This window comes from Hipposideros armiger, unplaced genomic scaffold, assembly GCF_001890085.2.
Source record: "Hipposideros armiger isolate ML-2016 unplaced genomic scaffold, ASM189008v1 scaffold_476, whole genome shotgun sequence".
In the NCBI taxonomy this organism is placed as follows: domain Eukaryota; kingdom Metazoa; phylum Chordata; class Mammalia; order Chiroptera; family Hipposideridae; genus Hipposideros; species Hipposideros armiger.
The window spans coordinates 142,646-166,755 of NW_017731826.1; the positions used below are offsets into that span (position 1 = coordinate 142,646).

At 38.4% G+C, this 24,110-nt stretch overlaps 1 protein-coding gene across 7 annotated transcripts in view; it reads left to right on the forward strand.

Moving 5' to 3' along the window:
- Positions 1–21,905, forward strand: part of ZNF25 (zinc finger protein 25) — a 37,140-nt gene extending 15,235 nt beyond the window's left edge. For 3 of the 7 annotated variants that reach the window (XM_019666583.1, XM_019666585.1, XM_019666584.1), the window contains 3 exons: positions 17,308–17,403; positions 20,091–20,154; positions 20,621–21,905. In XM_019666583.1, coding sequence (XP_019522128.1) covers positions 17,308–17,403; positions 20,091–20,154; positions 20,621–21,671 — 1,211 coding nt within the window. In that variant the 3' untranslated portion in view covers positions 21,672–21,905. Of the gene's footprint in view, positions 1–16,878; positions 17,006–17,307; positions 17,404–18,276; positions 18,574–20,090; positions 20,155–20,620 lie in introns of those variants that run through there. The other 4 variants (XM_019666581.1, XM_019666582.1, XM_019666586.1 and 1 more) reach the window with 3 other exon arrangements.
- Positions 21,906–24,110: the final 2,205 nt, after the last annotated feature.

A 24,110-nucleotide genomic window follows, 5' to 3' on the forward strand; every position in this document is an offset into this window, starting at 1 on the left:
CTGTTGTTCAGCATCTTAGCTGTGGAGGGCAGTGTCACTGGCCCTCATATGTGGGATCCGAACCGGGGTCCTCTGGCGTCCCAAGCCAGTTCTTAATCAACGCGCCACTCGGCCGGCCCTGTGGGGTGATCTTATATCCTGCAACTTGCTGGCTTTATTAGCTCTATTAGCTTTTTCATGTTGTTATGGATTCTTTGGGATAGTCTATATGTAGATTCATGTCATCTGCAAATACAGAGTTTTACTTTACCCTTTCTAATTTGGATGCCTTTTTATATCTTTTTCTTCTCTAATTTCTCTGGCTAATACAATGTTGATTTGAAGTGGCAAAAGCAAGCATCCTTTTCTTGTTCTAGTCACAGGGAGAAGATTTTCAGTTTTTCACTGTTGATTATGCTATTTTTGGGGAAAGGAGTGGATTAAAAATGCTGTTTATCATGTAGAGGAATTTCCCTTCTATTCCTAGTTCCTGAGAGTTTTTATCATGAAAGAGTGTTGAATTTTGTTAAATGCTTTTTCTGCATCAATTAAAATGATCATCTACTTTTTTTGCCTTTGTTCTTTAATATAATTGATTGACTTTTGTATGTTGAACCATAATGGCATTCCTGGGATTGGTAATACAAAGTCATGTTATATAGTCTCTTTATTATTTTGCTGGATTTGATTTGCTAGTAATTTGTTAAGGATTTTTACCTCTATATTCACAAAAGATATTACTCTGCAGTTTTATCCTTTGGTGGTTTTTGTCAGGCTCTTACGAGGTCTGACAGTTAAGTTCGTGAACTTGTTGCAACGATGTTGCTAACTTTTTTTGATATCAGGGGAATTATTCATTATGAATTTGTACCAACTAGACAGTGATCCAAGTTTACTATTTGGAAGTACTGAAAAAAGGCTGCATGGAAAAGTTAGACGACCTGAGCTTTTTGCCAATTCATGACTGTTGCATCACGACAATGCACCAGCTCACACGGCACTATCTGTGAGGGAGTTTTTAGTCAGTAAACAAATAACTGTATTGGAACACCCACGTTACTCACCTGATCTGGCCCCCAATGACTTCTTTCTTTACCCAAAGATAAAGGAAATATTGAAAAGAAGACTTTTTTTTTCAAGATTTTATTGGGGAATTGGGAGAGGGGAACAGTGCTGGGGAATCCAGGGAAGGGGAACAGACAAGGTGCTGTCCTATGTTCTTCAGTCTAGTTGTGGAGGACATTGCTTCACTGGCCCAAGCTGTCATCATCATTGCGTTCTTCCCAGGTGAGGCAGATCAGTCGCCGGCTTCTGGACGGCTGCTCACTGCGGCTGCTGGCCGCTCACACTGGCTGCTGGCTACACACGCTGGCTGCTGGCTGCACACGGTAGCCCATGGCAACCCACTGCAGCAGGGACTGCAGCCTACGCTGTCGCTGGCAACTCATGGAAGCCCAGCTCCAGGTTGAGCTGCCGCCCAGCATTTTAGCTGTAAAGGGCAGCGTCACTGGCCCTCATATGTGGGCTCTGAACCGGGGTCCTCTGGCATCCCAAGCCAGTTCTTAACCAATGCGCCACTCGACCGGCCCTGAAAAGAAGACATTTTGATGACATTCAGGACATCAAGCGTAACACAACTGCAGCTCTGATGACCATTCCAGATAAAGAGTTCCAGAATTGCTTTGAAGGGTGGACTAGTTGCTGGCATCAGTGCATAGCAACTAGTACTTTGAAGGTGTACTTCGAAGGTGACCATAGTGATATTCAACAATGAGGTGTGTAACACTTTTTCTAGGATGAGTTCACCAACTTAATTGTCAGACCTTGTATATCAGGGTAATGCTGGCCTCATAAAAAGACTTAAAAAATGTTCTCACCTCTGCTTTTTTTGTTGAGAGGTGTTTGATTAATAGGTCAATCTCTTCTTATAGATCTGTTCAGATTTTCCATTTCTTTTTTAGTCAGTTTTGGTAGTTTGTGTGTTTCTAGGAATTTGTCCATTTCATCTAGGTTATCTAATTTGTTGGTATACAGTTACTTATGGAATTTTCCTATAGTACTTTTTATTTCTGAAAGGTTGATAAAATGTCCTCTCTTTGATTTCTTATTTTAAATATTTGTGTATTTTGTCTTAGTAATTACAGCTAAAGGTTTGTCAATATTTTAGAGCTTTTCAAAGAACTAGCTTTTGGTTTTTTGATATTTTTATTGTTTTTCTATTTTCTATTTTATCTCCACTGTAAATTTTTATTATTTTATAGTTTTGCTAGCTTTGGGTTTAGTTTATTTTTCTAGTTCCTTAAGGTATAAAATTAGGTTATTGATTTGAGATCTTTCTTTTCTTGTGTTTTTTTTTTAAAGATTTTTTTTATTGGGGCATTGGGGAAGGGGAATTGGAGAAGGGGAACAGCCAAGTTGTTGTCCTTTTTGTTCTTCAGTCTAGTTGTGGAGGATGCCGCTTCACTGGCCCATGTTGGTATTATGATCACTGCACTCTTCCTGTCTGAGGCAGTCAGTCGCCGCCATTGGACGGCCGCTCACAGCAACTCAATGGCAGCTCATGCTGGCTGCCGGCCACTCGCGGTAGCTCACGTCAGCCCACTGCAGCCTACACCGATGGCGGCGACTCACGGCAGCCCAGCTCCAGGTCGAGCTGTTGTTCACAATCTTCGGTGTAGAGGGCGCAGTGTCACTGGCCCATGTGGGAATTGAACTGGCGGCCCTGTTGCTCAGAGCTCATGCTCTTAAGCTAACTCTTAACCAACTGAGCCAGTTGGCCGGCCCCGAGATCTTTCTTTCTTAATGCAGGCATTTACTACTACAAATTCCTCTCTAGTCGTTGCCTTCCTTGCATCCCATTAGTTTTGGTATACTTTCTTTTTCATTTTCGATCTTCTCTGTTTTCTAATTTTCCCTGTGGTTTTTCTTTGGCCTCTTGATTGTTTAAGATTGTTTTAATTCCCATCGTTTTTTGTGTGAATTTTCCAGTTTTCCTTCTGTTATTGATTTCTACCTTCATTCCCTAGTGGTTGGAGAAAATACATTGGATATGACTTTAGTCTTTTTAAATTTATTGAAATTTGATTTATGGCCTAACAAAAATCTATCTGGGAGAAGTATCATGTGTATTTGAGAATAATCTGTATTCTGCTGTTGCTGGGTGGAGTGTTCTACATATATATGTCTGTTAGATCTAATTGGTTTATTGTGTTAACACCTCTATTTCCTTATTGATCTTCTGTCTACATGTTATATCCATATGAATGCAAGCTCTTGTAGTCTCCAAATATTATTTTAGAACTATTTTTCCTTTTAATTATGTCATTTTTACTTTATCTATTTTGGGGCTCTGGTGTGTATATTCATAAATGTCAAAATTTATGTTTATAAATTTCATATCTCAATGCATCAACCCTCTTATCAATATGTAATGTCCTCCTTTTTCTCTTGTATCAATTTTTTACATAAGGCCTATTTTGTTTGATGTTAATATTGTCAGCCTAGCTGTCTTTTGATTACTATTTTCATGAAATGTCTTTTTCCATCCTTCACTTTCAAGCTATGTGTGACTCTGGATCTAAAGTAGGGTTTGACATATATCCAGGCCATGTTTTTATTACCCATCCTGCCCATCTTTGCCTTTACCCATTTATATTTAAATTAATTACTGATGAAGGACTTCTTCAAGTTGGCATTTGTTTTCTATATGCCTTATATTTTTTAAGATTGCTTTCTTTTTGTGTTTGATTAATTTTTTCTAGTGTACCATTTTGATTTACTCCTCATTTCCTTTTCTGTATTTTTTAAAAGTTATTTTCTAGTGGTTACCTTGGGGGTTACAATTAACATCCCTAATTTTTGTAACCAGTTAGTTTGAATTGACACCAACTTAGTGTCAATAGCACCCAAAACTCCTGATATTACAAATAGCTCTATTTTGCCCCTCTATGTTGTTGTCACAAATTATATCTTATTATGTTCTTGTCAGTTAACACAGAGTTATAGTTTTATGCATTGTTTTTTAAGTCTTATAGGAAAAAGAGGAATTATAACCTCAAAATACAATAATACAGGCTTTTATATTTACCTATGTAGTTACCTTTACCTGTGTTCTTTATGTGACCTTGAATAACTGTTTAGTGTCTTTTTATTTCAGGCCTTTAGCATTTCTTATAGGGCAGGTCTAGCAGCAACAGATCCTCTCAGCTTTTGTTTATCTTAGAATGTCGTTTAATTTGTCCTACATTATTGAAAGATTTTCTTGCTGGATATAGACTTCTTGGTTGACAATTTTTTCTTTTGACACATTAATATGTCATCATATTGTCTTTTGGCCTCCATAATTTCTCCTGGGATATCTGCTTTAATCTTATTGAAGATCTTGCTGCTTTTAAGATTTTTTGTCTTTGGCTTTTGACAATTTGATTATAATATGTTGGGTGCAGAACTTTGAGGTTATCCTTCTTGGAGTTCAGTTTTTTCCCAGTTTAGTGGTTGCCTCAGTGGAGGGACCAATTCTTGAAGCTCTCTACTTCACAATTTTATACAACATCAGTCATGATGAAAGGTTTTTAAGTACAAATTCAGGTTTTTTTTTGTAGATACAAGATTATTCAACTTAGGTATTTTTTCATGAATGTGTTTTGGTAGTTTGTTTCTTTCAAGGAATTGGTCCATTTCCTCTAAGTTTTCAAATTTATAAGCATAGAATTGTTCATATTATTCCCTACTAGCATTTTAATGTTTATAATATTTATAGTAATTGTCCCCCTTTTCATATTGTTAACTTTTGATTTTTGGGGTTTTTTTGTTTTGTTTTGTTTTTGGTCCTTCTGGGTATAGCTTTATCAATTTTCTTGATCTTTCAGAAAACCAATTTTGATTGGTATTGTATTCAAATAACACTAAACAAAGTGCTCAACTATTATTTCCAAATATTTGGCAGTTTTCCAGATAACTTTTATTAAACTAGAAATTACTCATTTCTAGTTTAATAGGCTATGGTTAGAGAACTTGCATGATTTTAATTATTTTAAGCTTAAGATTTGTTTTCTGGCTGGAAAAATGTCTCTCACTCTCAGTGAGTATTCCATGATGAAAAGATGTGAGCACTTTGTTAACATATTTATAATTATCTTGGAAGGACTATATGATTGTTTAGTATCAGAATAGTCTTTTTCACCATTTCTTTTCTTTTTTTTTAAATTGGGGAATTGGGGGAAGGGGAACAGACAAGTTGCTGTCTCTCTGTTCCTCAATCTACCTGTGGAGGACGTCGCCCTACTGGCCCAAGTTGGCACCACCATTGCGCTCTTCCTGGGCAAGGCAGATCAGTCGCTGGCTTCTGGACGGCCGCTCACTGCAGCTGCTGTCCTCTCACGCTGGCTGCTGGCTACATACGGTAGCCCATGGCAACCCACTGCAGCAGGGGTTGCAGCCTGTGCCATCGCCGGCGACTCACAGCAGCCCAGCTCCAGGTTGAGCCGTCGTCCAGCATCCTAGCTGCAGAGGGCAGCGTCACTGGCCCTCATATGTGGGATCCGAACCAGGGCCCTCTGGCGTCCCAAGCCAGTCCCCAACCAATGCGCCACTTGGCCTGCCCTTTTTTCACCATTTCTGTAAGCACTCCATTTTAATTTCCACAGCTTCCTATTACGGCTATACCAGAAATATGTTCTTATTAGTTTCTTATATCTGTTGTTATTTTTGGTTTGCCATGTGCTTTTCTTTCTTGGTTTCTTTGAACTATATTCTAGTGCTTTGTAGAATAAGTACATAGTTTATATGCTTCTAAAATTCTTATGTTTATGAAAACATCTTTATTTTTTTCTTATCCTTGAATGAAAATTTGACACGGCATGGAATTTTATGTTCAAAACCTTTTCCATTAAAACTTTTAAAAATTTCTTATTTTTAGTTGTAGTTGAATTCAGTATTGTTTTATATTGGTTTCAGGTGTATGGCGTAGTGGTTAGACATTATACAATTTATGTAGTGTGCCCCCCACTAGTCTAGTACCCACCTGGCACTATACACAGTTATGGCAACATTATTAACTATATTCTCTACGCTATACTTTACATCCCTGTGATTATTTTGTAACAGCCAATTTGTATTATTTCTTAATCCCTTTATCTTTTACACCCAGCTCCCCAACCTCCCTCCCCTCTGGCAACCATCACTTTATTCTCTGTATCTATGAGCCTGTTTCTGTTTTGTTCATTTATTTTGTTCTTTAGATTCCACATATAAGTGAAATTATATGCTATTTTTCTTTCTCAGTCTGACTTATTTCACTTAGCATAATACCTTCTACAACCATCCAAGTCGTCTCAAATGGTAAGATTTTATTCTTTGTAGGCATTTTGTCTTTGCCTTTTAGCACTTGGTTCTGCATATGAAAAGTCACATGCCAGTTTTATTTGTATTCTCTTAATTTCTGAAGTGATATTGCTGTACCATAAGAAAACAATACTTGTAACAGTTTCATTAGAGTGTTGCTGTTTAAAAAAAAATCCCTACATATTACAAAAGAATAAAATGTGTGTGTGTGTGTGTGTGTGTGTGTGCGCGCACACGCGCGCGCACGTGTAACACAATTTTGTGATTCTTTTTTTGGCTATATTGTGCCCATATTCAGAGCCTCTGTATTTGTTCCTGTGTTTTATGTGGTGAGCTCATCTCATCAGATTTTGCTTTCTGCTGGATGCTGTTTGTTTTTTTAAAAAAAGTCATTTAAGCTTGACTGTGATTAATTTCCCTGCCAAATCAGTCACTCCACTGTCCTTGTCAACTTCCAGTTCTTCAACTCTTAAGAATAAAAGCTTTCCTGAGCTATCTGTTAGGATGTGTGTTCAGAGGGTGATGTCAGAAACATGGCAATGTGAGGGGTGCTCCTTGAAATATCCCCTGGAAGTTAAAACAAATTGAACAGCTATACAAGGTCAGACAATTAAGTTTGCAAACTCATCCTAGAAAATGCTACATACCTAATTACTGAATATCACTACAGTACCTTCGAAGCACTCCCCTTGGGAAGCTATGCACCGACACCAGTGCCTAGTCCACCCTTCAAAGCAACTTTGGAACTTTTTTTTGGAATGGCCATCAGAGCTGTCATCATATTACCCTTGATGCCTTGAATATCATCAACATGTCTTCCTTTCAGTATTTTCTTTATCTTTAGGTAAAGAATAAGTCATTGGAAGCCAGACCAGGTGAGTAGGGAGGGTGTTCCAATACAGTAATTTGTTTACTGGCTAAAAACTTTCTCACAGACAGTGCCCTGTGAGCTGGTGCATTGTTGTGATGCAAGAGTTATGAATTGTTGGCGAAAAGCTCAGGTCATCTAACTTTTTCATGCAGTCTTTCCAGCACTTCAAATAGTAATTGGTTAACTGTTTGTCCAGTTGGTACAAACTCATAATGAATAGCCCTTCTAATATCAAAAAAAAGTTAGCATCAGCGTTGCAACAAGTTCACGAACTTGTTGGACCTCATAATTTGACAAAGGATACCCTACATAATGCACAAGCACGTTTTGAGAGATCCACACATCAAAACATCTGAAGATGGGCAAATGGGGCAAAGAAGGGCAGAGGGAAGGGGTAAGTGCAGAGACGTGGACTGCAGGACACATCCCGGAGTTCACTGCACTCCCGAGAAAGGTAAAGATTCAGGCTGCAGGTGCACATTCTGTGGCCCACAATCCTGCCTGAGGGATAGCATATAATATGGCCAAACCCAGTGATTTGGGCAGAGACCTCAGGGAAAAGACTGAATACAGAAGGGTGAGAACTGTGGTTTAAGCCCTCACTGCCAGGCAGAAAACAGCCAACAAAGACATGGAGCCTGGCTGCTTCCCACCACCCTCCCAAAGCTTGCCTTCCCCCACTCTCCTAGTGTTAGGCGCAGACTCCAGGAGAAACTGTAGCAGTGTTCAACTAAAGAGCAAGAATGTTTACAGCCATGAGAACTGGAGAGACAGCCCCACAGTCACAGATGCACAGTGCAGCTAATTCCGGTAGTTGGGAAGTAGCTATAGGGATGAGATGGCTGTGGACTGGAACTCGCCATTGCTTAGAACCACAAACAGCTGCCGCCTCTCCCAGCCCACCCCATCCCCACCTTTCCAGGCTGATCCCTGCAGGAGCAACCAGGGCTGCTGAGACATACAAGCTCTGCATTGGGCTGCAGGGGCAGCATTGGGATTTCAGACGCTCAGGACTCTGTTGCCCTCCACATTCTTCCACTGAAGCAGTACCCTGAGACCCAGGTGACCTACTCACAGAGGAGAAGCTCCCACCTCAGGTAGTCTCCTGTCAAGTGAGAAGCTGGAAAAGTGCAAGAGAAAATAAAATGCTGCAGCATGAGAAAAAATGAAAAGGTTCTAGTGACACCTATTGGAAAGCAATACAGAGACCTCTTCATATGAACCTGCTACAGAATCTACTGTAGATGTCCAGGAAGTGAAATAATAATTCATTAATTGCCATGAAGAACCAAGGTAACAAGGCAGCTCAGAAAGAAAATGAGGGCCGGCCAAGTGGTGTGTTGGTTAAGAGCTGGCTTGGGACACCAGTTCTGAGGAGCAGGACCCCGGTTCAGATCCCACATTAGGGCCAGTGATGCTGCGTCCTCTACAGCTAATATGGTGAACAACAGCTTGACCTGGAGCTGGGCTGCCGTGAGTTGCCAGCGATGGTGACTGCAGTGAAGCTGCAGTGGGCTGCCATAAGCTACCGTGAATGGCTGGCAGCCAACATGAGTGGCCGGCAGCCAGCGTGAGCTAAGAGCTACCGTGAGCGGCTGTCCAGTGGCCGGCGACTGATCTGCCTCACCCAGGAAGAGCACAATGATAATACCAACATGGACCAGTGAAACGACGTCCTCCACAACTATACTGAAGAACAAAAGGACAGCAACTTGTCTGTTCCCCTTCCCTGATTCCCCAACGCTGTTCCCCTCTCCCAAAAAACTTTTAAGAAAAGAAAGAAAATGAAAAATCTCCAGAAAATGACCTAAACGACACAGAAATATGTCACTTAAATGACAGAGAATTTAAGATTGCAGTTATGAAAAAACTCAGTGAGATGCAAGAAAACTCCTAAACAAAATTTTAGCAAATTGAATACAACAATACATTAAAAACACTATACATTATGATCGAGTGGGGTCCATCTCAAGAGCACAAGGATGGTTCAGCATACCCACGTCAATGTGATACACCACATAAACAAAGGATTAAAATCATATAATTATATCAATAGGTGCAGAAAAAGCATTTGACAACATACAATATTATTAAAACACTTAATAAAATGGGTATAGAAGAAAAGTACCTTAATGTAATAAAAGACATATATGACAACCCCTCAGTTAATATCTTAAAGGTGAAAAACTGAAAGCTTTTCCTCAAAACTCAGGAACAAGTCAGGGTTGTCCCCTACCACCACTGATATTCAACATTGTATTGGAAGTCCTAGCCAGAGCACTCAGGCAAGAGAATGAAATAAAAGCCATCCAAATTGGGAATGAAGAAGTTAAATTGTCACTTTTTGCAGATGACATGATTCTTTATATAGAAACTCCTAAAGAATCCACCAAAAAGCTATTAGAAACAATAAACAGTAAAGTTGCTGGCTACAAAATCAATGTACAAAAATCCATTGCATTCCTATATACTAACAATGAAATTTCAGAAATAGAAATTAAAAAAACAATTCCTTTTGCAATTCCAACAAAAAGAATAAAACACCTAAGAAGAAATTTAAGAAAGGATGTGCAGGACCTATACACAGAAAACTATAAGACATTCTTGAAAGGAATTGAAGACAAGTCAAAGAAATGAAAAGATATTTGTGTTCATGAATTGGAAGAATCAACACATAATAGTTAAAATGGCCATATTACCAAAGCAATATACAGATTTAGTGCAATCCCCATAAAAAATCCCAATGGAATATTTTAAAGCAATAGAACAAAAAAAATAATCAGATTGATATAGAATCACAAAAGACCCTGAATAACAAAGGCAATCCTAGGAAAAAAGAACAAAGCTCTAGGTATCACACTTTCAGACTTCAATTTATACTACAAAGTGACAATAATCAGAACAGCACAGTATTAGCAGAAAAACAGACACACAGACCAATGGAATGGAATTGAAAACCCAGATGTAAACCCACATATATATGGGCAGATAATTTTCAACAAAGGAACCAAAAACATATTGGGTCTTCGGAAAAGTCATGATGCATGTTTGCAACAGATGGCACTAGTTCATTTTTGGAAGTACTAGAGTCATTCGCATCTATGTTATTGCTATGTCATTTGACAGCTGACAGTTCTCGCTTCATTCTAAAAAAAAATGGAGCGATTTGGTTGAGTTTTGGAGATTTTACAACAAGTTGAAGATGGAAGACCAAAATGTGCATTTATGCTGTATTTTTACTGTTTTACTTCCATAAAGGGAAGAATGCGTGTCAAGCTTATGAAAAGTTACATAAAGTTTATGGTGACAATGCTCTACAAGAATATCTGTGCTAACGATGGTTCACAAAATTCCGTGCTGGTGATTTTGATCTCAACGGCGCTCCTCGGTCAGGGAGGCCCACTGAGGTTGATGACGACAAAATAAAAGCATTGATCGAGTCAAATCCACATTACATGCCATGAGAGATTAAAGAAACATTGAACATTCTTCATTCAAGCATTCACAACCACCTGAAGAAGCTGGGATACGTAAGCACGCTCAATATTTGGGTTCTGCACGAACTCAAAGAAGTTCATTTGACGGTGCATATAAACATCCGCAATATGCTCATGAAACGTGAGGAAAATGATCCTTTTTTGAAGCGACTGATAACTGGTGATGAGAAGTGGATTGTTTACAACAATTTGGTGTGCAAACGGTCTTGGTCCCGACGTGATGATTTGCCTCAAATGACATCGAAAGCAGACATTCATCAGAGGAAGGTTATGCTGTCAGTGTGGTGGGATTTTAAAGGTGTTGTGTTTTTCAAGCTCCTACCAAGGAACCAAACAATCAATTTGAATGTGTACTGTCAGCAGATGGACAGTTTGAATGAATCCATCATCCAGAAATGGCCAGAGCTTATTAATTGTAAAGGAGTTGTGTTCTGTTGCAACAATGCGAGACCACACACAAGTTTGATCACCCGTCAAAAATTATTGGAGCTTGGATGGGATGTGTTGCCACACTCATCGTACTTGCCTGACCTTGCACTATCAGACTGCCACTTGTTTCACTCTCTTCAAAACTCCTTGCATGGTATAATGTTCAATTCAGATGAGGCTGTAAGTCAGCACCTTGTTCAGTTTTTTGCAAATAAAAACAGGTCCTTCTATGAACAGGGAATTATTAAGCTCACTGAAAGGTGGCAGAAAGTTATCAAAACAGGCAATATATCATTGATTGATCTTTGTTCTTTATATAAATAAATGACCTTTGGGGCTGGCCAAGTGACTCAGCTGGTTAAGAGCTCGCTTGGGAGCGCCAGTTCTGAGCAGCAGGGCTGCGGTTCGGATCCTACATTGAGGGCCAGTGATGCTTGCCCTCTACAGCTAAGATGATGAACAACAGCTTGACCTGGAGCTGGGCTGCTATGAGTCGCTGGCGACAGTGTAGGCTGCAGCAGGGCTGCAGTGGGCTGCTGTGAGCTACGTGAGCAGCTGGTAGCCGGTGTGAGCTACCGGGAGCCACTGTGAGTGGCTGACCAACAACTGGCGACCGATTGCCTCACCTGGGAAGAGCACAATGATCATACCAACATGGCCAAGTGAAGCGACGTCCTCCACAACTAGACTGAAGAACAAAACAGAAATGTGTCTACCTATCTGTTCCCCTTCCCCGATTCTCCAACGCTGTTACCCTCCCTCCAATTCCCCAATAAAATCTTTAAGTAAGAAAATAAATAAATGACCTTTGAAAAACAGACAAAATACCTCATGACTTTTTCGAACTCCCAATACAATGGAGAAAAAAAGCCTTTTTAATAAATGGTGCTGGGGAAATTGGAAAGCCCTGTGCAAAAAAAATGAAACTAGACTACTATCTGTCACCATATACCAAAATTATCTCAGAATGGATCAAAGTCCTAAACGTAAAACCTGAAACAGTAAACTGCATAGAGGAAAGCATAGGTACTAAACTTATGGACCTTGGGTTTAGAGAGGAGTTTATGAAGTTGACCTCAAAGACAAGGGACGTAAAAGCAAAGATAAATGAACAAGACTCTTATCAGACTAAAAGAAAACAAAACCATCGACAAAACAGAGGCAACCAACTGAATGGGAGAATATTTGCAAACAACGCCTTCAATAAGGGACTAACACCCAAAATATATAAAGAACTTGTACAACTCAACAACAAAAAACCAAACAATCCAATTAAAAGATGGGCAGAGGACCCGAACAGACATTTCTCCCAAGAAGACATACAATTGGCCAACAGATACAAGTATATTAAAAAATGCTCAACTTTACTAGCTATTAGGGAAATGCAAATAACAACCATGAGATATAACCTCACACCTATTAGAATGACTTATCATCAACAAGACAAATAATAACAAGTGTTGGAGAGGCTGTGGAGAAAAAGGAACCCTTATACATGGTTAGTGGGGATGTAAATTGGTACAGCCGCTATAGAAAACAGTATGGAGGTTCCTTAAAATATTAAGAATAGAATTAGCATATGATCTAGCAATCTCTCTTTGGGTATCTACCTCCAAAATATCTGAAAACATTTATCTGTTAAGATATATGTACTTCGATGTTCATGGCAGCATTATGTACAGTGACCAAAACATGGAAACAACCAAAGTATCCTTCAGTTAATGATTGGATAAAGAAGTTGTGGTACATATACACAATGGAACACTATTGTGCCATAAGAAATTATGAAATAATGCTATTTGGGAAAACATGGATGGATCTTGAGATTATTATGCTAAGAGAAATAAATCAGACAGAAAAAGTCAAGAATCATGACTTCACTCATATGTCAGATATAAAACTGAAAGAACAGAAGAACAAGACAAAGAAACAGAAACTCATGGACAGACAACAGTTTCGTGGTTACCAGAGGGTAAGGTGAGAGAGGCGGTGGTAGAAGAGGGAAAAGGGATAAAAAAATATGGTGATGGAAGGAGAACTGACTCTGGGTGATGAACACAATGCAATATATAAATGATGTAGTATAGAAACGTATCCTTGAAACCTATATAACTTTACTAACCATTGTCACCCCAATAAATTTAATAAAAATAATGAGTGTCCTAAAGGTGGTTTCTCTTATTTTGTTCTTGTGAATTCTAGATCTTCCAAAATTTTCTCAAATTGTCTTGTTTACTGATTGCAACTTTTACTCCTTTGCTGTGCTTTTATCAAGTTAAGTTATCCTAATTTGAACTTTTTACATTTTGAACTCGAACTGGTCCTTATTTGTGAATCTTTCTTTAGCTCCCTAACACTCTCCTCTTGGCCTACTCTTACATTGAAATGGGTTTTTTCAGACTTCATGGTATTGGCCTACTTTATCCTACCATTATTTCAAATATTGCTGCTCCCACGATTCTTCTCTTTGGACTCTCCTAGAACCCTATTTTTCATACACATGAAAATATTATTTGTGGAAATTTACTTATATGTATATCTGCCAAAATGGACAGTTCCAGTTCTGTGTTCCACAGTCACTTCAAGCACAGCATGAATAAAATTCAACTTATTTCCTCCTTCTGTCCAACTTATTCTTTTCTTTCTCATTTTCTTTTGTGGATTTCTTGTTGGCCATAGAATAATGTTAGTTGGTAAAATACAAAAGTCTCTATACCATAACCTGCTCCTACTGTATAGCTAGGATTCAGGAAACTTCAAATTATGTATAAGTTGGGAGATTGTTGTCAGAAGAAGCATAAGCAGCTTGGAGCTCACTCCATAGCAGGAAGTCAGGAGATAGATGGGAGAAAAAAGATGGTGATGTCATAGCTGTAAGGGAACAAAAGATCAAGTAGGCTTACTGCCAGAAGCAGTCTCTCACCCTGATTGGAGAAAGATGGAGAAGAGTTCTGAGACCTGTGGGATCTAAACACTGACACTGGGAATTGAAAAGAAGGGACTTAGAATGTGCACAGGTGGCAGCTTGGAGCAGACGACAACTCAGAGGAAAGGAAGGAATCCTTTGTGTGCTTGGTAGTGAAGACAAATAAGAAAACAAGTACTGAAATGAGATGTCCTAAAAAAAAACATAGTATCACAGAATCGAAAGACACCACCTTCAGTGAGGCTGTTTTCTTTGAGAATGTGAACATGCTATGCCAACAGAAGAGAGCTTTTTAAATGAGAACTAGAGTAACCCTTTCATTCCTTCCCACCATAAAATCAACTTTTATCTTCATTGTATTAATGAACAAAATTAGTTACTCAACATTGTACAATACCAATATAAGAGGAAAGCATTAAGCATGAATTAGCACTTTTTCAATTGATGTAAATACTCTTCCCCAAACAAACACAAAGTAGAGGAAAATGCAACTTGCCCAAATAAAGTAATTTGATAGGAAAGAACATTAAGAACCAGAACTTGAAGACTCACAATAGAAACAGAAAAATAAGTAAATATAAAATATAGGCATGTTAACTCAGGAAAAAATAGCAGAACAGACAGTCATCTCAGACAAAAAGATTACATTACATTGCATCTAAGGGAGAGAAGATATCGATGAAAGTACAATAAATGACATATAAAAGAGGAATGGAATGGAAAGAGACTGTAGTGGGGGGGAAGAAACAAGAACTGAAGGAAGAAGAAAAGAGTAATAGAAATAGAAGAAAGACCAAGTAGATTCTCTAAATAACAAAAACTAAATAATGAGAGAACTATTATTTAAAACTGTAATTCAAGGAAACATTTCACAAAGAAAAGAAAACTGAATCTAGTTATTGAAAAGGTTCTCTGTGTGCCAGAGAGAATTGACTAGAGTGGTAAACACAAGCGAATCTAATAAAACTCGTAGATGTAGGGCCGGCCAAGTGGCGCGATGGTTAAGAACTGGCTTGGAATGCCAGAGGGTCCTGGTTCGGATCCCATCTATGAGGGCCAGTGACACTGCCCTCCACAGCTAAGATGCTGAACAACATCTCAACCTGGAGCTGGGCTGCTGTGAGTCGCCGGCGATGGCGTAGGCTGCAGCCCCTGTGGCAGTGGGTTGCCATGGGCTACCGTATATAGCCAGCAGCTATCGTGAGCGGCCAGCAGCCGCAGTGAGCGACCGTCCAGAAGCCGGCGACTGATGTGCCTCCCCCGGGAAGAGCGCAATGATGGTACCAACTTGGGCCAGTGAAGCAACGTCCTCCACAACTAGACTGAAGAACAAAACAGCAATTTGTCTACCTGTCTGTTCCCCTTCCCCCAATTCCCCAGCACTGTTCCCATCCCCCCAATTCCCCAATAAAAATCTTTTTAAAAAAATACTTCTAGATGTACTCAAAGGGGAAAAAATATCCTGTGGGCCTCAAGGAAAAAAATCTAAGTCACTTGGCAAGGAAAGAAAATAAAATTGACATAATTCTTGGTAGCAACATTTAAATATATAAAACAATAGTAGTAAAATAGTATCTTTAAGAAAAAAAGTGTGAAGCAAGAGTTTATATCCAAGATGTTCTTCAAGTGAAAATACTGCATTTAAGATTTTATGGAATTTTAAAAAGCAATTATCAGAGGAAAATGCATAGCCTTAAATAGTTCTGTCAGCAGAAATGCAAAATGAAAATAATTAGCATTATGGCTCTAGCACTAGCCATTACCAAACTATAAAGACACTGTGGGAGTTACGCTCCCCCTTTCTCCTGGTTGTTATTAATTTCCAATTAATTACAAAGTTATATTATGCTTCTTTCCCCCACTGCTGCTACTTTAATGTAAATATTTATTTCTTACATAGTCTCTTAATTTTCTAACACTCCATATTTCTGATGTGTTATTTGCCTCTTCTACTTTAGTTTTCTTCTAACTACTAATCTACTCACATAACTCTAGTGCTTTCATCAGTCTCTTCCTTGGCTCCTCATTATCTGTATTTGCATCTACAAAATGATAAGGGTGAACATCCAAAAGATGTGTAAGACAGTCCACATAGTTTGAAATAGCAAAATATTGATTCATATTTTTCTTTTATATAAATATAAAAACTAAAACTTGTCAATTTTTAATAAATAGATGTAAATATATGATCTATTAATAAGTAGACATCTATTAAGTGGGTGTGCAAAATACATTTTAATGGCCCAAAAGACAAATTCAGAATTATTCCATGTTTCGTAACCTGACTTGAGTATCACCTAACTAATCTTGATCTTACACCCTGTTCTCATATCAGACTGTCTTATTTGTATCAAATGCCATTTTTGATGCATCCGAGCCTTTGCCAATTCTGTTTTCTTCATTCCTGAAGTTTACATTAGTCAGCTTGGCCACCTAATAAAAATCTAACTTAATAATACAAAGTACAAACAACTCTCTCCAGCTATCACTTATATCTTATACAGATTTCAGTCATAGCACCTGCTCTGCTGGTTGCATTGAAGTATTTGCATCTTTGCCTCACTGTCAGAATGTAAGCTCCTTGATAACAATAATGATTGCTTTCATTCATCTTGGTATCTCCAGCAGAGTTCCTGGCATGGAGTGATATCTCAGTAAATATATATTGAACAAAAATATTTTATCTATGTATAAGGCAGGGTACAGAATAGCAGTGTGTCTTAACTTTCCAGAGTAAATTCTATAGTTAGTACATTAAGAGCTAGTTTACACATGTCTTTTCAATGGTACTATATTCTGATCACTTCAGTTTGAATTGAAATATGTTGTTACAGGGACCAGTAACATTCAAGGATGTTATTGTGGAATTCACCCAGGAGGAGTGGAAGTTACTTGACGCTGCTCAGAGGACCCTGTACAGGGAAGTGATGCAAGAGAACTATGGTCACCTAGTCTCAGTGGGTGAGAAGGACTTTCCTGTGTGCAACTCCCAGTAGTTTGCATTTCCTTTCCCAGTTGTGGAACATGGAAGGCATCTGTGGGTTTGAATAATACCAGGTTTGTTTCAGGGGTGAAAGTTGATGAATCCATTTTGGGTACTAGAAAAATATTTCAGTCCCCACCCCCCTGATTGAAAGAATCTAAATTTGACAAGCCTAAGTGGGACCTTCATTGTTCTGCTCCTACAACTATACTTTCTTATACTACAGAGTCCCTAAATTTTAGGCAATTTGTATGATTTTCTTTATATTTTCTATTAACAGGTTATTGTGTGAATAAACCCAATGCAGTCTTCAAGTTGAAGCAAGGAAAGGAGCCATGGATATTAGAAGTAGAATTTCCACGTCAGAACTACCCTGGTGAGTGAGAAATTATAGCCCTTGTAATTAGTAGTGAGGAGGTTGGTGCCCTTTGCTTTTTGAAATATTTTTTCAACAATCTTTTTTTAAAATGCCCTATACTTCTGGAATTGATCTGCATATGTAAACAACATGAATCAAACCTCATTTTTCATTCTCTCCACCGAAATTCCTCTGTTCAACATTTTTTATAGGCTTACTTCTCTCTCCTATATACTAAACTTGACTTAAACTTTTATTTTGTCTTTTTTCTAGAATTCCCAGTTACTCTCTGCATTGAAATATGCAACTATAATCTTAAAGTGTTTATAATTTACTTACACATTTTTTTCAAATGTTATTTCTCTCTTTTTATTAGCAACAAAAAGCCTTAGTTATTTTCAGCACCAGTTTTAACTTCCTATTCTCTCTTTAAACTCTGAAATCAGATTACAAATCATTATGCCTTTCATCAATTATATTATTTCAGAGTTGATACTTCTAGATGTTGTTCGTCTTTTACACAAAGTACTGATTCTCCTTCCTAAAATCTGCACTTCGTTTGGAGTGTTATAATACTGTATAACACTAAGATTAAAAAAAAACCATACAAAAAAGATAATCTCACTTTGCTTCCTTAAATGCTTTTCCTGTATTTTCTCTTTTTTTAAAAAGATTTTATTGGGAAATTGGGGGAGGGGAACAGCATTGGGGAATCAGGGAAGGGGAACAGACAAGTTGCTTTCCTTTTGTTCTTCAGTCTAGTTGTGGAGGACGTTGCTTCACTGGCCCATGTTGGTTTATCATTGCGCTCTTCCCGGGTGAGGCAGATCAGTCGCCGGCCACCAGACAACCGCTCACGCCGGCTCTTGGCAGCTCACACTGGCTGTCGGCCACTCACGCTGCCTGCCAGCCACTCACCATAGCTTATGACAGCCCACTGCAGCAGGGACTGCAGCCTCTGCCATTACCAGCGACTCAACAGCCACCCAGTTCCATGTCAAGCTGTTGTTCATCATCTTAGCTGTAGGGGCGCAGCATCACTGGCCTTAATGTGGGATTCAAACCGGGGCCCTGCTGCTCAGAGCTGGCGTCCCAAGCCAACTCTTAACCAACACGTCACTCGTCCGGCCCTCCTGTATTTTCTGACTTGTGCACTTCTGCAGGAATAATGTGCAAGAATAATGCCTGGTATATATTAGTTCACTAGATACTTGTTGAAAGATTCAATTTCAGTTAATAAGACAGACACTCTTTATAATCTCTCCTATGATCTTTATACTAACTTCTTCAAGGGCTTATCCTTTCTTAAGACCAAAGCTTTGCTTCTTAGGCTTAGAACTCCTAAAATTGACATTTCCAATGTGTTTGTCTTATTTGTATTCTGGTCCCATATTTTATCATCTTACATATGGACCCACTAATCTAACTCCCTTCTTTCTCAGAGTCAGAAGCTAATTTTTATTTTTAATCCTCATAATGCTGCAAACTTACATTGCTGCTAGCCTATCATGGTAAACTTACTCAGACTCTCTATTACTAAATACACTTAAATTAACTTTCTATCAAAAAATAGTTTGGCCCTTTTTTGCATCCTATTTCTCCTTGTGACCCCAAAACAAATGCTAGTCATCACTTCATCTGCTCTCTTAAGTGTCTTCCATAAATAGGATATTATTTAATGTATATCCAAGTTAACCTTGCACAAGTCCCTATCAAATAACTGTTCTTATGTTTCCCCCACAAATGGCATGAACTTCCAACCCCAAGCCTCTGCTCATAATCTTTGACTTTCATTTAAACATGAATAAATATGAAGGTCAGTAAAGGTTCTAAAATGATGTTGAATAATTAATCTTTAAAGATCATATAAAAAATTTAAGCAGAGATGTGGGAGCCAAGCTATGAAAACAGAATAAGACTTGTGAGTCCTAGGTAACATTGCTTTGGAGATGCAGTCCTCGTCGTCAGGATTGAAAATCTCTGGTGCTGCAACTGGGAATGCATCCTGTTAAATGGATGGCTTGCACTCTGCTTTGTAAAAATCTTTCCTTTTGTACATATGTGTTCCTGGATCTTTCGTCCCACTGAAAATTAAGCCAACTAGATGAAGAGTGAAAGCCCAAGCTATAGGACTGTTCCTCTAAACATGAAGAAATTGATGTTCTGAGAAAGTCACTTTAGTGTTGACATATAAATTGTTGTGTGTGGGTAAAGAGGAAATACAGTAGAAGTTTATCATCTGCTAACTACTAGGAATCCAAACATTGTAAACTAGGTTTGAGTGGATATCTTTCCCCTGATGTTTCCAGTGAACACAGTTGTTACTAACTTTTTTATCAACCTACTTACTGTTGATCGCCCTTAAAGGGCTCACAGCATTCTCTATAACTCCTGCATTCCTGTTCAGCGGCACTTTAAATATCTTTTGTTCTCTGATCTCTGTTCATTTTTTTTAATTAACTTTATCCCACGTTTTTAAGGTCATATTTGTAAAGAGGTACTTGGGTTTATAATCACATTCCTTCCCCTGTCTGCTATACCAGTTTTTAGTGTTTGTGATTTTTTTTTTTCAAAACCAAATAGAATAGATTTGAGTGTTCCTTCATTTGGGGAAATTGACCAGAAGCCTAAGTATCAACTCTACGAGCATAATAATGTGTTAATTATTACTGTTATACAGTATTAAATTTTGGATTTCTTTGTAGAAGACCTATGGAATATTCATGACCTAGGAGCAAGATACCAGGAAAGCCAAGCTGAAAATTCAAGGCAAGTTCAAGAATTCAATTTTAAGACTGGAAGCTTTGTAAGAAAGGGTCTTGATGAGGGTACTAGAAGTTGGAAAGCACTAGTTAATACTAACTGTGAGAAAACTAATACTGGAGCAAATTTCAAAGAATATAATCCAAATGGGAAAGCTCTTTTTTATAATAGAAACCTTATTCAGGATCAAGAGATTCAAATTTTGAAGCAGTCTTTTGATTCTTCAGCGTTGCACAATATGGAAGACTTTATTATACAAAGTAGAGTTCAGGCATTTGAGAGATCCTGAGAATATAATGCAAATGTTAAACCACAATGCATGTTAGAGAACATTCACAGTTGAATAAACCCTATGAATCTAATGAATATGGGAAAATCTCTAGAAATCGATTCTCAGAGTTATTTGGAAAATACCCACAGCAGACAAAAAGAAAAGGTTTATACATTAATGCATTTGGAAATTTCTCTCTAGGACTGGAGAACTCACAAATCAGAAAACTCATACCAGAGAGAAAACCTATAAATGCAAGGAATGTGGAAAGTCCTTCTGCCAGAAGTCTGCCCTCATAGTACATCAGCACACTCATTCAAAGGATAAACCCAGTGAATGTGGGAAATCTGTCTCTAGCAATAGAGACCTCACAAGACATCAGAAGACTCATACCAGAGAAAAAACCTATGAATGTAAAGAATGTAAGAAAACTTTCTACCACCTGTCATCTCTCAGTAGACACTTGAGAACTCATGCAGGTGAAAAACCCTATGAATGTGATCAGTGTGAGAAATCCTTCTACCAGAAGCCACACCTCATAGAACATCAGAAAACACACACAGGAGAGAAACCCTATGAATGTACTGAATGTGGAAAGTTCTTCTATGTTAAGGCGTACCTAATGGTACATCAGAAAACACACACTGGGGAGAAGCCATATGAATGTAAGGAATGTGGGAAATCCTTTTCCCAGAAATCACACCTTACAGTACATCAGAGAACACATACAGGGGAGAAGCCCTATAAATGTAAGGAATGTGGGAAATTCTTCTCTAGAAATTCACACCTCAAAACTCATCAGAGAACTCACACTGGAGAGAAACCCTATGAATGTAATGAATGTGGTAAATGCTTCTACCAGAAGTCAGCCCTCACAGTACATCAGCGAACTCACACAGGGGAGAAACCCTTTGAATGTAATAAATGTGGAAAAAACTTTTACTATAAATCAGACCTTACTAAGCATCAAAGAAAACACACAGGGGAGAAGCCCTATGAATGTCATGAATGTGGTAAATCTTTCTCTGTGAATTCAGTCCTCAGATTACATCAAAGGACTCACACAGGAGAGAAACCCTATGAATGTAAGGAATGTGGGAAATCCTTCTCTCAGAAGTCACATTTTACCATACATCAGAGAAAACACACAGGGGAGAAACCCTATGAATGTCAAGAGTGTAAGAAAACTTTTATCCAGAAATCAAAACTCACTGCACATCAGAAGACACACACAGAAGGAAAAACCTTATAAATAGTATGAATTGGGAAATTCTTCTGTCTGAGTTCACCCTTCAGAATAACCAGATAATTCACACAAGATAAAAACCTTATAAATATCATCATATATGGGAAATATTCAGCCACAGTCTTTCTGCACGGAAAGGAAATAACACAGAAATTCTGAAAATCTATAAAGGAGAAAATTCTTTTTTTTTCTTTTAATTGTTTTTTATTATGAAATACACATTTTTTAGAATTAGTTTCAGCTGTACAACACAGTGCAATAGTTATACTTTTTCCCCTCGAAGTGACAACCCCCCTCCCCCAATCCGCTGCCCCACTTCCCCCCAATATCATACATATCTATTACAATTCCCTTGACTCCCACTCTATACTCTATGTCCCATGACTATATATATATATATATATATATGTTCACTTATATTTGACATACAATATTATACAACATCAGCTTCAGGTGTACAGTGCAGTTATTAAGCCTCTTCCCCATCCATGATGCAGTCTCCCTAGCAAGACATGTGACCACCTGACACCCTACAAAATATTTACAACATTATTAATTATAGTCCTTGAACTGTCTTTCATGTCCCTGTGGCAATATTGTAGTTACATATTTACGCTGTCTAACCCCTTCCCCTTATCCCTCATCCCCACCCCCTCCCAGGAGGAAATTCTTATCATATGTCACACTACTAAATACCAGACAACATAGATGGCAGAAACACCACAAATTATAAAACAAGAGGAAACCTTTATTGTACAACATAGAAATCACACAGGAGAGAAATCTTATAAGTAAAATGAATGTCAGGAAAATTTCTGTTAGGGGAGTGAGCCATCACTAGACATCCAATAGCTCGAATGAATGAGAAAATCCTGTCAGTGTCCTGAACACTCAGAAATCTTTTTACACCAGTTGGACTAATATTAGAACACTCAAAGGGGATAACTGCAAAGATTGCACCAGATACAGAAGCCTTTATCAGAAGTGATGTTTCAGTGAATGTCAGATCATTGATACTGGGATAGAACCTTATAGATATTTTAAATATGTGAAAGCTTTTTATCAAAAATTCAAAGAGAATCTGTACTGAAGGGAATAGTTACTAGAAGTCCTGTTGCAGAAATCTAATTCCAAGGATTTTTTTTTTAAAAGCTGAAGCACGGGGTTTGTCAATTTTATTAATCTTCTCAAAGAATCAGCTCTTGATTGCATTAATTTTTTCCGTTGTCTTTTTGTCCTTGATTGACATTGAATTCTGCTCTAATTTTATTATTTCCTTCTTTCTGCTGACTTTGGGCTTCATTTGTTCTTCTTTTTCTAGTTTTTTAAGATGTAACGTTAGGTTGTTTATTTGGGATTTTTCTTGTTTCTTGAGATAGGCCTGTAATGATATAAATTTCTCTCTTATTACCACTTTTGCCACATCCCAAAAGTTTTTGTTTTTTTGTTTGTTTGTTTGTTTGTTTGTTAAAGATTTTATTGGGGAATTGGGGGAGGGAAGAGCATTGGGGAGTTGGGGAAGGGGAACAGACAAGTTGCTGTTTCTTTGTTCTTCAGTCTAGTTGTGGAGGACGTAGCTTCACTGGCCCATGTTGGTGTTATCCTTGCGCTCTTCCCGGGTGAGGGATTTGCTCACTGGCCATTGCTTGGCCACTCACGGAGGCTCACAGCAGCCCGAAAGCTCACGCCAGCCTCTGGCCAACCCCACTGCAGCCTACACCGCCGCCAGCGACTCACGACAGCCCAGCTCCAGGTTGAGCTGTTGTTCACCATCTTAGCTGTAGAGGGCACAGTGTCACTGGCCCTCATGTGGGATCCGAAATGCGGCCCTGCTGCTCAGAGCATCCTAAACCAACTCCTAACCAACATGCCACTCTGCCGGCCCCCCAAATGTTTTGACATGTTGTATTTTCATTCTCATTTGTTTCTGTGTGTCTTTTGATCTCTCCTTTTATTTCTTCTTTGACCCACTGGTACTTTAGTAGCATGTAGTTTAATCTCCACATACCAATGTTTTTTTTCCACTTTCTTTTTGCGGTTAATCTTCAATTTCAAAGTATTGTGGTCAGAGAGTATGCTTGGTATGATTTCAATCTTCTTAAATTTGCTGAGGCTAGTTTTATATCCCAACATATGGTCTATCCTTGAGAATGTCCCATGTGCACTAGAAAAGATTGTATAATCTGGTGTTCTGGGATAAAATGTTTTATAACTGTCGATTATGTCCTTATGGTCTAATGTGTCATTTAAAGCCGATATTTTCATATAAACAATGGAAAAAATGAAATACTGCCATTTGCGACAACATGGATGGATCTTGAGATTATCATGCTAAGTGAATAAGTCAGAAACAGTGGAGAACCATATGATTTCACTCATATGTGGACTATAAAACTGAAAGTAACAAACATACAAGAGAAACAAACAAAACTCATAAACACAGGC